A 13,175-nucleotide genomic window follows, 5' to 3' on the forward strand; every position below is an offset into this window, starting at 1 on the left:
CACGTCCCACTGTTCTCTTGACGTCCGCTCGCCAGGCCTGGGGGACTCGGCCACGTATCTCTGTGCCAGCAGCAGAGACGCAGAGCTGGAGCGCTGCCTCCCCTCTGCTCAGAAACCTCTGCTCCCCACACCCCGCGCCTTCCCCAGGCCTCCCTCCCCTCCTGCAGCAAGGGCAGGAAGTGGCTTTATGGCCGTCGTCTCCTCTGCAGACAGAGGCTGGGCCCAAACCTACACGAGCCACTGACAGTTATGCCAAGAGTGGAAAAGACGTTACCTACTTAGCCACCATTCCGTTTGTGGTATTTTCCCAGGATTACTTTAATCACCCACTCTGTTTTCTTCAGCCGAATACAGGAATTTTTTCATTGTATTTATTTATTTTTTTAGTGTTTGGTCTAAGTTGGAGACTTAGCAACATATTAAAGGCAGATCCAGACAGGAGGTAGCCCTGCTCCCATGAATCCCTGCCCCGAGGAGGGAACCTGCCCTACAGATGTGTTGAAGCCGTCTCACAGTTCTTTATCGAGTAGGGAAAATGAGATCTGCTAAAAACTTGCGTCAGATTTGAAGACAAGTGTACTGCCTGGAGCATGCATGCTTTCCCAGCATACTGAACTATTTTGCTCGATATCAATCTGTGAACCATTGAAATGGCCCAGATAGGACCTATATCAAAACTGAGATGTGGTACTTTGAAAGATAAGTTAAAATTACCAGGGTTCGCTCTACAATTTTAATATTAATAAAAAATATCAAGTATCATGACTTATTTGAAACAAGAGAAATGTCTGGAATCTATTACAACTTCTACAACCCAATACGTATTTTATGACTTTTACGAGATTCAAATTTTTATGATGACCAATTGAATAAACAGATGCATGAATGAATAGCGTTCAACAATGTGAGAAGGATTTGGCATCTACTAGCTATGAGACGCCTGATTCAGAGGATGAGAATGTGTCCTTATTTTAATTTTGAGGACCATGTAGAGATATTCCTACTAAAACACAGTGCATTACATCAGCACGTACAGCCACCAACAAACGTCAAAGTTCTGTTTTCCCCTCTCTCTTTGGCTGACCAAACGTCCACACCCCTTTTCCCGTAACCGATTAAGGCTTGCCTCTCGAGGTTTAGTCACCTGCCTAGATTGAAATTTGTTCTTCTGTAAAATGAGATGTTCGGGCTGCGTTTCTCTGGGGACCTCTTCTCACATTTAATGGTTTCATGATACGGTCTCAAAAATTCCTGCATCTTGAGAGATATGACCACAGGATTCAACCAGGGGGTAGATTACAGCTTGTTTAGATCACGTGCATTCTCCGCATCCTTTTGAAGAAATGAACAGCGCAGACTCATCTCGTTCCAGGCTTAGATGCAACGGGACCCTGGACGGCTTCGGAGACGTGATGCGGGAGGAGGAGGTGGACAGGGACGTGGTTCGCGGTTGCTAAGCAGAGCGGCAGAGGATCCCCTTGTTCTCTGTGGGGCATGGAGGTCACTAATAATGTGAAGACACGTTTAGGAAAGGAGAGAATTAAAATCTCACCTGATGCAGAAAAAATGGAAAACAAACACGAGTTCATGGCGTTGGATGCCCCGGGAGTTCGGGGAGAGTGGGGAGCAGGAATAGAATTTCATTAATGGGGGTGAGAACACTTAGCGTGAGATCCAACCTCGTCGCGAAACCTTCAGTGTAGCATGATGTATAAATACAACGCTTTATTCTTCAGCTTTAAAAGAGAGAGACATTCCACAACACGTGACAACATGACGGGACAGAGGGTGACTCTGGGATGCGATCCAATGTCTGGTCCCATATTGGTTTGCTGGTACCGACAGGATCGAGGCAGAAAATGGAGTTTCTGATTTCGTTGCGATACCAGAACCCTGGGGCTGAGTCGGGGATGCCCGAGGCGCGATTCTCAGCCCCCAAACCTAATGGAACCCGTTCCACCCTGGAGATCCAGCCCACAGCGCTGGGGGACTCGGCTCTCTCTCTGTGTCACAGTGAGGCCCAGCCAGTTCCCTCCAGGGTGCAAACCCGCTGGCTTCTGTCCTCCCCAAACTCCAGGAGACCTTTGAAAAGACCCCCCAACTTGTCTTCCTGCCTCACAAGAAAGAACCAGGTTTTTCTCGCGTGTCCAGCCGCTAGCAGGAGAGAGCGAGACTGTATACTGTCTCTTCCACGATCGCAATGGGCATGCTTCAAGGTTTCTGAAATTCCTACAAAATAATGCAGAATCAGGCAGTCAATGGTGTCCAAGTTTATAAATACAGCTCCTCCTTCTCCCCCCGTCAAAAAAATTTCGAGGAAGGAGACCAGATATGTGAGGTTGATATTATGTTACCAAAACATTAAGAAATTCGTACCAATTTTGCCTCCAACACAACTCCCCTGCAAACTCTTCCCCCATCAGTGTTCCCCGATAGGCGAGTTCTTTCTGAAACAGCAAAATGGTGCCCGCCACAGGTTCATCAGAGTCCTCTTCCCACACATGCGCCCCGCATAAGACTGACCGTCCCACAAGGGCAGCAGTGAAATAGGAATACACGAGTGGCCCCCAGGGATCGCTGTGGAAGATTCACTACGACCACCTGGAAATGAGTGAGCACCGGTGTCCGTGTAGATGACCCAAATCCAGAGAGCTTGGGGTTGGACGAGACATTACAGATCAATCCCGTATGCTTCAACACTGCGGCCACACACTTAAAATGTGGCTGTGTCCAAGAAAATGGTACATACTTCCCGCAATGTCTCCCGCAGCCGCCAGATGGCAGTCAAGGACAGCGTCAGAGAGCCCAGGGTGTAAGGCCATCAAAGGCTTTGGTATACCATGCCTGGTACACCCGGTTCAGGCCTGTCGTCCTGGCGTAATTATTATTAATAGCACTGCTTTTCACATATTAAAGGGGCCCAGTTTGGACAATAATCTACGCAGCCATTTCAGGTCATGACACAAACTATGGATCGCATCTCTGTTAAAAGTCATTGTTTATTAATATTCAGTTCAAGGAAATTGTATTCAGACATTTGTGAAAACGAAAAGGCAGACTTTATTCAGGGACATGTACAGCAATGGGGTTTTGCAATAGGGACATTAGAATGGGCTCAGCTCCGAATACAAATGGAAACGGGAATTTGTAGCCATGGATGGGGAGGGACAGGGCTCGGGGGGTGGAGAACTAGTCGGAGGAAACAGCTGGGCGAGGAGGGATTCTGGCTCATCTGAGCTGGGAAGATCCTTGCCGAAGGCACGCCAGGGAGACCCTGCGGGATGCTGGGGGCGAGGGATGCCCACAGACCAGGGTACTCAGATACTGAGGGTGAGGGGTCTGGCTAGCTGACTTAGCGGGATTCTTGCTAACACTGCGGCTCTTGAGGACTCCCCGGGAAAGAGGCCGAGTTGTAAAGACTCGATTCTTGAGATATAACATGAACAGAATCTTAACATTTACCTGTTAAAGGTGAGGGATATTAAATGGATGAAGGCAACCCCAAGATGTCAAGAATGACCAGACGATCAACCAAGAGATAATTCAGCAGAGATATTCAGTTCCGGTCATTTTGAAACTGGAGCACATTTGAGCTATCCACATGGATATCCTTATAACTAGAATAAGCTCCTCTTTCTCTCTCTCCATAACCAGGGGCCTCACCCACTGGGCCCCACAGGAAGGCCCGCCCCCCAGGAGGCAGCTGTGAGCTCGGCCCCCCGGGTTAAGCAGGAAGCACCCTTCCTTGCCCTGCTCACGGGATCCCCGCACGTCCAGCTCTGCCATGGGCACCAGACTCGTCTGCTGGGGGATCATCTGGCTCCTGGGGACAGGTGAGTTGTCGGCCGGTGGATCAGCATCACTGGGCTTTGTCTGTGGCTCCTTAGCTATGTCTCGAACAGGCCCTGGGCCTCCACGTTGCCCAAAGATTTGCTCAAAGGTATTGGCATTTCCGTAAAACAAATAATGGCCCTGTGGAATAAAAAGCAAAATGTGTGAGAATTTTTAAATGAGCGCAGGAGACTTCACAGCTACTTGAGCCGGCCTCGGGTCGCCTCGTTGTGAGCCACAGACTTCCTCGACCGTTACCAGTCTGTCTCACGCCCGTCTCCTCTCCTCTGAGGTCCCTCGAGTGCCAGCGTCACCCAGGACCCAAGACACCTGGTCACGGGGAGCGGACAGGAGGCAACACTGAGATGCAGCCCAGAGGAAGGCCACACCTATGTTTACTGGTATCGGCAGCTCCCGGGGGAAGAGCTGAAATTCATGATTTACCTCCGGAAAGAAGAAATCATGGACGAGTCAGGAATGCCGAAGGAACGCTTTTCTGCCAAATTTCCCAAAGAGGGGCCGAATGTCTTTAAGATCCAGCTGGCGGAGCCGGGAGACTCTGCCGTGTACTTCTGTGCCAGCTCCTTGTCCACACCAGTGCAGAGTCACATCCTCCCAGTGCACAAACGTCCCCCGGGCCCGCCCTGGAGACAGCTGGGGACACGTGTCTGCTCAGTGAACAGAGCAGCTAGGAGGCGTTTAGTGGGGTGAGGACGGAAATACGGGACGACCGTACAAACAGCATGGGACATCCCAACCCGTGCTCACGAACTAAGACCCTGTCACCGAGAAAGGTTACGTATCTATTGATTGATATTTCTTTTTCCTGTACTTTATACTGTACTTCAAGTTCTCTATTGCGTTCTTTAAATATAGAATTTTATTTAAAGAGCAAGACAATCAAGCGAGAAAAATATCATTTCATTTTCAACATGAGAACATATGGTTCCAAGTGTTCATTTTATTCCCTCAAACTCAGAGAGAGAGAGGGAGAGAGAGAGATAGAATATAAAACCAGGCCTGGGTGGCTTAAAAGATTATGCTTTCTATGCCATGCTGTGCTGCCTCTTATTCTTTCTGGAATAATCCTGGTTTGGTGCCTAGTGCCTGAGCAGGTATGGACGGATGCCGGGATGAAAAACCCCTGCTGTGCGATGTCCCAGAGATGGTGAAAATAGAGTTGGATGAATCTGTCTGGAATTCAGGAGACAAATCTGGCCCCAAACACTGCTCATAGAAACATGTCACCCCAGCTTTGTGTTACATCAGGAGACATTTTTTATACTCATCATTCGACCAACGTGAGCCCCTACACAACAGTGTTCCTCTTCAATGGCCGAGATGAAACACTTTCAGAAAATCAAAAGGCAGAATGCGAAGTCACTTCCAGTACATATGCTCCGACGAAGTTCGTCCACACCAGACTGGGCGCAAACCATGACGACCTGCTGTGTTTGCTGCCTTCAGGTTTTCTGAGAATGTCTCCTGTGCTCAGGTCCCTCGTCACCTGCCAAGGAGGAGGGGATGGGTGCAGAAGAACCACTCGGAGGACAGAAGAGGGGCCTGAGGGGGAGCTGGAGAGACCCCAGGAGAAGAGACCTCTGAGTCGGACCCAAGCGGGAAGAGGAGGAAGGGGGGGTCCAAATGTGCCCCCATTTAAAGGGCCAGGCACGAGATTTAACAACGGTCTTCTGAATACAGAGCTTGGAGGGAGAAAGACACGACAGAAGGAAGAACGTGCTCTGGCCACTGGGCAGTGAAAGAAGAAAGACGGGAAAGGGGAAAGTTACAGTCCTGGGAATCACGAAAGAAGACGACTCACGACACCGACCGGGAACACACACCAGCCGACTCCAGTGTCCAGACTTCGCTGAACAATACAAAAAAAAAGAAAATGCCATTGAGCCGGGTGTATCGTAAAACACCCCGACATGATGAAAATGAACTTGAGAATAGAAAAACCCTTGAAAAGAGAAAAACCCACCTCGCGCCCTCCCTTCCCTAAAAACAACCCTGAGTCAGAAGAAAACCTAAGTCTGCGCCCTGAACAGAATGAAATCCGCTCAGGCGAGCACGGAAGGAACCAACCGGAACCACAAGGTCAAATATTACGAACAGAAATAACAAAAACGGGGAGAAATGAAAACAAAAAAAAAAACAAAAAGACACTGAGCGAACTCAGAAAAGTAATGAAGGTACGAAACAAACTCATCTGAGGAATGAAGAACAAATGAAAAGACGCCCAAAGACAACGCCAGTGGCATTGAGGTCGGGCCCTGGAGAAGGACGGGGCAGCGCCTCAGACGGTGACAACCACGGAGGAGTCGACCAGCCGGGGACACGTGCGGGGGCAGCGGGGCCTCGGCCTGAGTGCGGGATGGGGCTCGGAGGAGCCGCACCTGTGGCAGGGCTGGGATTCAAACAAACGCCCCCTTCTGTGACAGGAGTGTCTCAGCGCCCTCCAGGGGTCAAGGGCACCATGAGGAGGACGGTAGAAGCCAGCGGGCCAATCGGAGTGAGGCTCGGGCCTGGAGAGGTGGTGCCGCCGGCCCACTAGGCCCCATGGGAGGCAGAGAGGGGAGCAAAGCGGGGCCGAGTGACTCGAGTTCGCCTCTGTCTCCCCCTCTGCCGCATCACGGAGCCCGTCTGCAACATCTTCGGGATCCCTTCTCGCTCTCCATTCTGGCCTCCGATTCCACACACAGAGCAAGGGGAGCCCCAGATCCTCCCAGGAGGTGCTTGGAGCTGCGAGGAGACCCCCAACCCACTATGGGCAACCAGGTGCTCTGCTGTGTGGCCCTCTGTCTCCTGGGAGCAGGTGAGTCTTGGGTTCAGGGAGCAAATTGTGTCCCGATGGTGACAGGCTCCAGATGGAAGCCTTTCTCCCTGGACGGCAGCGTCAGGCCCCGTGTTGGGCTGTATTCCCAGAGCCTTCCTCTTCCTTCTGTAGGCACCATGGGTGGTCGAGTCACTCAGACCCCAAAATACCTGTTCGTAGAGGAAGGACAAGAAGCGACACTGAAATGTGAACAGGATTTTCACCATGACGCCATGTACTGGTACCGACAGGACCCGGGGCAAGGCCTGAGACTCATCTACTACTCAATACGTGAAGGAGAATTTCAGAAAGGAGACCTCAGTGACGGCTACACAGCCTCGCGGGAGAAGAAGGCATCCTTTCCCCTCACGGTGACATCGGCCCGACAGAACCAGTCAGCTCTGCACCTCTGCGCCAGCAGTGTAGACACAGTGAGGCACAGCCACCTCCTCTCTGCACATGAATGTGTCCCAAGCCCTGCTTCCCCGCCAGGTGGCAGGGCCTTCCTGTCCTCAGTACCCGGCCTTCCTGCTTCCTCCGACCTGCACCCGCCCCCCAGGCAGCTGGGGCCCTCACCGGGCTGCGTGGAAACCGCACAACACGTCAGCAACACCCTAGGCTAGTGTGAAAAGTGACATAGATCTCTATCCTTACATCTGTCATGGATCAGCTACCACAGGGCTCCCTGGGTGCGGGGTGGGTGGAGAGGAGGGGGCTCGTGCAGAGGTTCTTGACTGGGGCTCTGATCTCAGTCCAGGGCTGTGTCATCTGCACCACAGAGGTAGAGGCCGCTGTCTGCAGGCTGAGCACTCGCCACCGTCAGGTTGGAGTACTTTAGGTCTGGATGACCGATGGGAAACTTGGTCGCCGTGAAACCTTGTTCGTATTTGACGCTGGAGTCCAGGATAGAAGTCGCCAGCAGTGTGAGGCCCTGTTGCGGGAACTGACGATACCAATACACATTTGTGGCCTGAAGGTCCACAGCATGGCAGTCGATGACCACAGAGCCTCCGCTCCTGCAGATGGCCGTGCTGGGCTGTTGAGTGACGAGCGCACCAAGCCCGGGGCCTGCGGAAACAGAGGGCAGGGAGGTGAGGGCCCCGCGGGCCCCGTCACACATGACCACAGACACACAGCTCACAGCCTCGGCCCCTCTCCTTTCTCCCAGCTCCCAGTCCTGGCTGCTCTGTGCCTCTTCCTGTCGGACTCCCTAGGACCAGACGCCCCCACCTCCTCTGGCTCGGGACATCTCCCCTCACCGTTCCCTCCACAGGGCATGGGTGTCCCCTCTCATTGCGATCGGCATAAAACAGTCCACACTCTCTGGCCACCAGTCACTCGTGACAACCCGCGTGCACACGCGCCCAGGACACTCAGACTATAAGCTCCTACTGGGCCCCAGAAGCAGAAGCAGCAGCAGCATCTCCAGGTCGTGGCCTCACACCACAGGGCTCTCAAGGGAGGTATGACCTGCTCTTCACTCTGCCTGTCTCCACCCTGGGAGGATGGATGGAGGTTTACATAACCCCGACGATGCTCTCCTCTGCCCCCTGCTGTAGTCCTGTGCCAATGACACAGGATCCATCAATCTCCCTCACTGGGAAAAGAACCACACATTGCTGAAAGGGGCCCTGGAAATGATCTTGCACTTAATACTGAGTTAATTTTCTCTGGAGTAGATTAGTAAGAAAGGTGAGATGAAGACTTGATGCATGAAATCTGTTCGTACTATAGCGACATAGATTGTTAGCATAGTCAGTATAATTAGTGCACACTAAATTTAACTGTGTGCACGACACTGACCTGTTTAAAGCGCATCATCATGTGTGCTCCTGTGGCTGTATTTTTTCATAGTTGGGGTGGACCGCATTAGAATGTGGCCACCTCCCTCTACATCTGAACATTTTCTGCAAAGAATAGGTTTATGGCATTCACGGGATGGACGTGGCTGAAGCCATTGGCATAGGAGGAAATCTTCCTACTCCTTTTGGGGACTTCCAGCCATCAGGTATATGTACCTGTGGTGTTTCCATATTGTATCTGCTTAACTAAGGAGGAGACACATTTCCCAGGACCCTCTTCTTCGTGTCGTCCCTGATGAGAGTGGCCTCAGGATGGACACTGGCAAATGACACAGCTGTCGTCATGCTCTGAAGTCATCCTTGGCCCAAGGTGGTCAGGAACAGGGTCAGGAGTCCCAGCGTTTCGCGTTATTCAAAGACGGCGCCCAGATCGGCCTCACTCCCCAGTATTCTGACGCCTGTGAGCCCCTCCCCTGGCGTCTGGGCTGCCAGAATGTGGTAGAAGTGACGATGTACGATTTTCCAAGCTGGGTTCCAAGGGGTCTCATGGATCCCACCTGGGCCTCTCGAATGCCTGCTCTCAGGAAACACTTAGGAATATTTCAACTTTTTCTAGTTACACCCAAGATAACCAAAAACAAAGTGAGCCTGTCTGTCTCTTCCTGTCTTCCCTTTAAGCTTCGTCGTCTCATTGGACAGATTTCCTCACCCCATTGTCACCTCTGGAGTCCGGCTTACACCCAGAAGAAAAGAGCTCTAGGTGCCAAAAAGCTCAGGACATGGTGGACCCGGAGGTGTCTGTGAGCCCGGTCTGGACAGGACCGTGAATGTAAAGCATCTTAGATCCAGAGAACTCCCGACGTTCTTTGTTGTCTGTTTTGTTTTAAATCAGAGAACGTCAGCTCCGCAGAGCACATTCGCGTGTTCTCCATCCGTGCAGAGGCCAGTGTCTCTCTCCCATCCCAGTGTCTCAGCACGTTGGTCTTCGTGTGAGTGAAGCTGCCTCAGAAGACACAAGAGAAGAGAGCCCGAGCTCACCCAGCATTCGGGAGGGGATCCCGATGCGACGAGGGAGCCAGGGCTTGCAGCTCGTGGTCGGGACAGACGCCACTTTCCAGAAATGGCTCGTCCCAGGGGACACAAGGCCACGCAGGAGAACGGACTGCGGCTCTTAAACGCTTTCAAGAATATTGGAAAATCCATTCAATCCCGTACTTTTAGTTGTATGTAGTGGGAGGGTTCGCCTGAATACTATAGACTGTGATTTATTTCTAGAAATAGAATTACGTGATCAACTCAAACCTTATAAACAAATGGGGTTCCAAGAGTTAATCACACCCGCCTTCTAATTTCAGATAAGTGTCGGGACCAGACAGGGAAGAACTATGCAGAGACCATAAAGTTCACTTGCAAAACAATACTGACCACACGTCTGCTGGCAAGTTGTGCAAATATTTCCCTCCGTGGAGCCGGACTCTCTCTAGTAAGTGCCAGAGTGTCTTGTAGCTACTTCTGTGCAGATCCACGGAAGACCCACCAGAACGAGAGGCTCCATCTGCTCGGTGACCTCGCTCCCTTCTTCTTCCAGATTTTCTCCTATTGCCGTGTTCTGGGTGGGGGTTGATCGCTTTATTCCTGATATGATCTCAACAGCCTCCCCACATCGCCCCCTACGCCTGTATCACGGTCAGTGCGTGTCCCCCTGGTGCCACCCTACTCATCCACTGAGCTTCGTCCCACGTGCTGCCTTCTCTCTGAAGCCCTTCCCGATGTCACCAGACAGAACTGGCCGTGTTACTCCCGCTGCCACCTCTGACTAGAGCACACATCATGTGATATTGGATTATAGTGTTTGTCTCCTACACATTTCTTTCCCCAGTGGGCTTTTATTATATTTCTGAAGGAAGAAACCATTTTCTGTTAACTTTTGTTTCCCAGTGTTTGAAAACCAGAAAAAAAAATAAAGCTGGATTGTAAAATCAAACTCTCTCGTCCTGAAGTTGATAGACAGATAGGATAGATAGAGGATAGATGATAGATGTATAGATAGATAGATAGATAGATAGATACATAGATACATAGATAGATACATAGATACATAGATAGATAGATAGATGACAGATGATAGACTCCCCGCTCACCCCCTGCTTCGGGAAATGCTCATTGTGTCTGTCGTTCTCAGGACGCCCGAGCCTCTCGTTCTCACTCGTCGTTCCAGGTTTCGGTTTCAATTCTCTTGCTCTTTGTAATCCTTGGAATTTTGCTTACTTGTTGCAAGACAAACAGTGCGATGAATTTTATCTCTTCAGACGTTCGCTGTTTCACATAGAGGGGCAGCCAGAGTGTCTCCTGCTGTCCTGTGTGTCCGTCATAATAATTTTAATAGGAACAGTGCTAGCCTTTCCACGAGGGTTAATTTTAGGTTCTTGTCTAGGAATGAAATATCTCCACCGGCCGTGGGTTGGAGGCCCCTCCTACGTGCAATCGGTGCAGGAGAGAATATCTAATCCCCTTTGCTCAAATTCCAGCCCAGATACCGTTATGTTTTTGTTTCACGGGCCACATTAAAAATCTGGTGACATGTATGACATTAGAAGCATGCTAGCATTTTCCTCCTGGCCCAGCACGCCCCTGGGTTAAAAGAAATTTCATTACCAGCTTTTGACCTGAAGCATGGGTAACTACCCTCTCGACCCCAACGCAGATTGATCTAGATTTTTGAGATTCCACTTTGGTGATAAATATCTAACATGATAATAAATGGTAAAAATCATTTAGCAATTACACATCACTTCACTTTTGTGTGTGTTCATATTTTGAAATTGTCTAGAATGAAAACTCAAAACTGGCCTAATAGTACATTTTGGGCAAATAGGTGATATTCCAATAACATAGTTGGACAAAAAGGATAAGCAGGTAGTTTACATAGTGATTGGAAATGGCTCAGGGCCTGTCGTCCCAGCTCGTCCCACACTGGGGCACAGCTGCCGAGCAGAGGGGCCTGGTTGGGTTTCTCACGTTGCAGGTGTGGACGGGCTTTGGGGGTCATTCTGTCGTGTCCCTGGCGTGTGATAGATGAGGAACTGCACTGTCACATGCCCGTAGCGATTTAATCACTGAAATTCAGAATATGTCTCTTGAGCATCACACGATGCGTTTTGTTCCCCAGTGCTTATCCGTGACTGTGTTTAGTGACCCCACTAGAGAAGGATTCTGGGGGTGAACGGACCGTTTCGAGCTTGCTCATAGGGCGGTGTCTGCTGATGACCGAGAATCCAGGCAGAGCCGATCTCCCCTGGGTGAACGTGGATTGTCCTCGGTGTGTGGCCGAGCGGCATTGTCACCAGCCGCTTCTGCCGTTGCGGTGGCTTCTGTCTCGTTCGCTCTGCCCTGGGTTTTCATGCCCATCACCGCAGCTCCCTGTCTGTGGAGTCAGGGCTGGGTCTGGGTGGCTGGTGCCCCCTGGGCTGGTGAGAGGCCTGCGAACTTTGGCCACAAGGAGGCGCTGTGGCCTCATGGAAACCTCTGAGCTGGGGTGAGGGGAGGGGGTTGGGACTGACTGCAGGGATGTGGGGACAAGAGGTGCTGGGGCCCTGGGGCTGCGTCCTTATGTCAGTTGAGAGCATCAGCTGTGGACATTAAAGATGGGAAACTAAAATCATCCGCGAGTTGAGATTCCTGTGTCTTGCCCCAATGCCTTGCTGACATCTTTAGTAGCCCGTTTGCTCCAAGCTCTACCAGGCCCCGTGTCCTCAGCACAGGGGCGAAGGCGGGTTTTCTCCTGTATGGGCCCCTAACACCCCTCCCAGTGTCTGGCTCTAGGCTGGCATCACAGGTGTGCATTTAAATGACGGGCACCGACCCGTCCAGTCTTCCTCCCCCTGTGCAGCTGGACAGAGGGCTCCGTGGAGCTGACACGCGGAGGGAGACAGGTGTGAGTGATGCCCTGCCCGAGCGAGCAGGAGAGAAAGGAGATCCCGCGGAGGAAACGGTCTGCTGCCCAGGACAGTGCGGGAAGGGAGGGGGAGAGAGAGAATCTGTGTAACGGGGAGGGGGGCAGCTTATGGCAAAAGAGCAGCTGTCAGGGGAATCGCCCTCCCCCGTCCTTCCCACCCACCTTCCACGAGCATCTATATAAGGCGTGAACGGGGAGGAAGATACGTCCCCTAGGGCTGGGGACACCGTCAGGGACAGTGACATCAGAGGCGAAACCACCAACCAGGTCCGAGGAGACCAGAGCCCAGCCCCCCTGCCAGGACCTCCTAGTCAGCTGACGGCCCCTCGGCCCCGACTCCACCATGGCCTGCGCGCTGCTCTGCTGTGCGGCCCTCTGTCTCCTGGGAGCAGGTGAGTCTTGGCCTCAAACGGGCTGACCTTGGACTCCAAGCCCGTCCCCTGTGGCTGCAGCAACACCCGTCTTCCTGAGCTCTGTCTGAGTCTGTCCGTTTGCCCTGGCAGTCTCCACGGACACTGGAATCACTCAGACACCCACACACCTGACCATGGGAATGAGCAGTAAGAAGTTGTTGAAATGTGAACAACGTCTGGGACATGATGCTATGTACTGGTACAAACAGAGTGCGCAGAAGCCACCAGAGCTCATGTTTGTCTACAGTTATCAGCAAATAAGTGAAAACGTGTCCGTTCCCAGCCGCTTCACACCTGAATGCCCGGACGGCTCCCACTTAAACCTTCACCTGGACGCCCTGGTGCCGGAAGACTCC

The 13,175-nt window shown here is 51.7% G+C and overlaps 4 gene segments (V, D, J or C); 3 read left to right on the plus strand and 1 right to left on the minus strand.

The window, feature by feature from the left end:
• Positions 1-3,727: 3,727 nt before the first annotated feature.
• Positions 3,728-4,542, plus strand: LOC120592424 (T cell receptor beta variable 18-like). The segment is given in 2 exon segments: positions 3,728-3,833; positions 4,124-4,542. Coding segments are annotated over 2 exon segments (468 nt in total).
• A 1,900-nt stretch (positions 4,543-6,442) lies between these two features.
• Positions 6,443-7,287, plus strand: LOC120592405 (T cell receptor beta variable 19-like). The segment is given in 2 exon segments: positions 6,443-6,649; positions 6,782-7,287. Coding segments are annotated over 2 exon segments (540 nt in total).
• A 110-nt stretch (positions 7,288-7,397) lies between these two features.
• On the minus strand, positions 7,398-8,131 carry LOC120592410 (T cell receptor beta variable 20-1-like). The segment is given in 2 exon segments: positions 7,398-7,717; positions 8,042-8,131. Coding segments are annotated over 2 exon segments (351 nt in total).
• A 4,187-nt stretch (positions 8,132-12,318) lies between these two features.
• LOC120592417 (T cell receptor beta variable 4-1-like) lies at positions 12,319-13,172 on the plus strand (the record flags this gene model as incomplete). The annotated part of the segment is given in 2 exon segments: positions 12,319-12,798; positions 12,910-13,172. Coding segments are annotated over 2 exon segments (312 nt in total), but the record flags the coding sequence as incomplete, so codon positions are not given.
• Between the last annotated feature and the right edge of the window lie 3 nt (positions 13,173-13,175).

This window comes from Pteropus medius, unplaced genomic scaffold (genome assembly GCF_902729225.1).
Source record: "Pteropus medius unplaced genomic scaffold, Ma_sr-lr_union100, whole genome shotgun sequence".
NCBI classification, from domain to species: Eukaryota; Metazoa; Chordata; class Mammalia; order Chiroptera; family Pteropodidae; genus Pteropus; species Pteropus medius.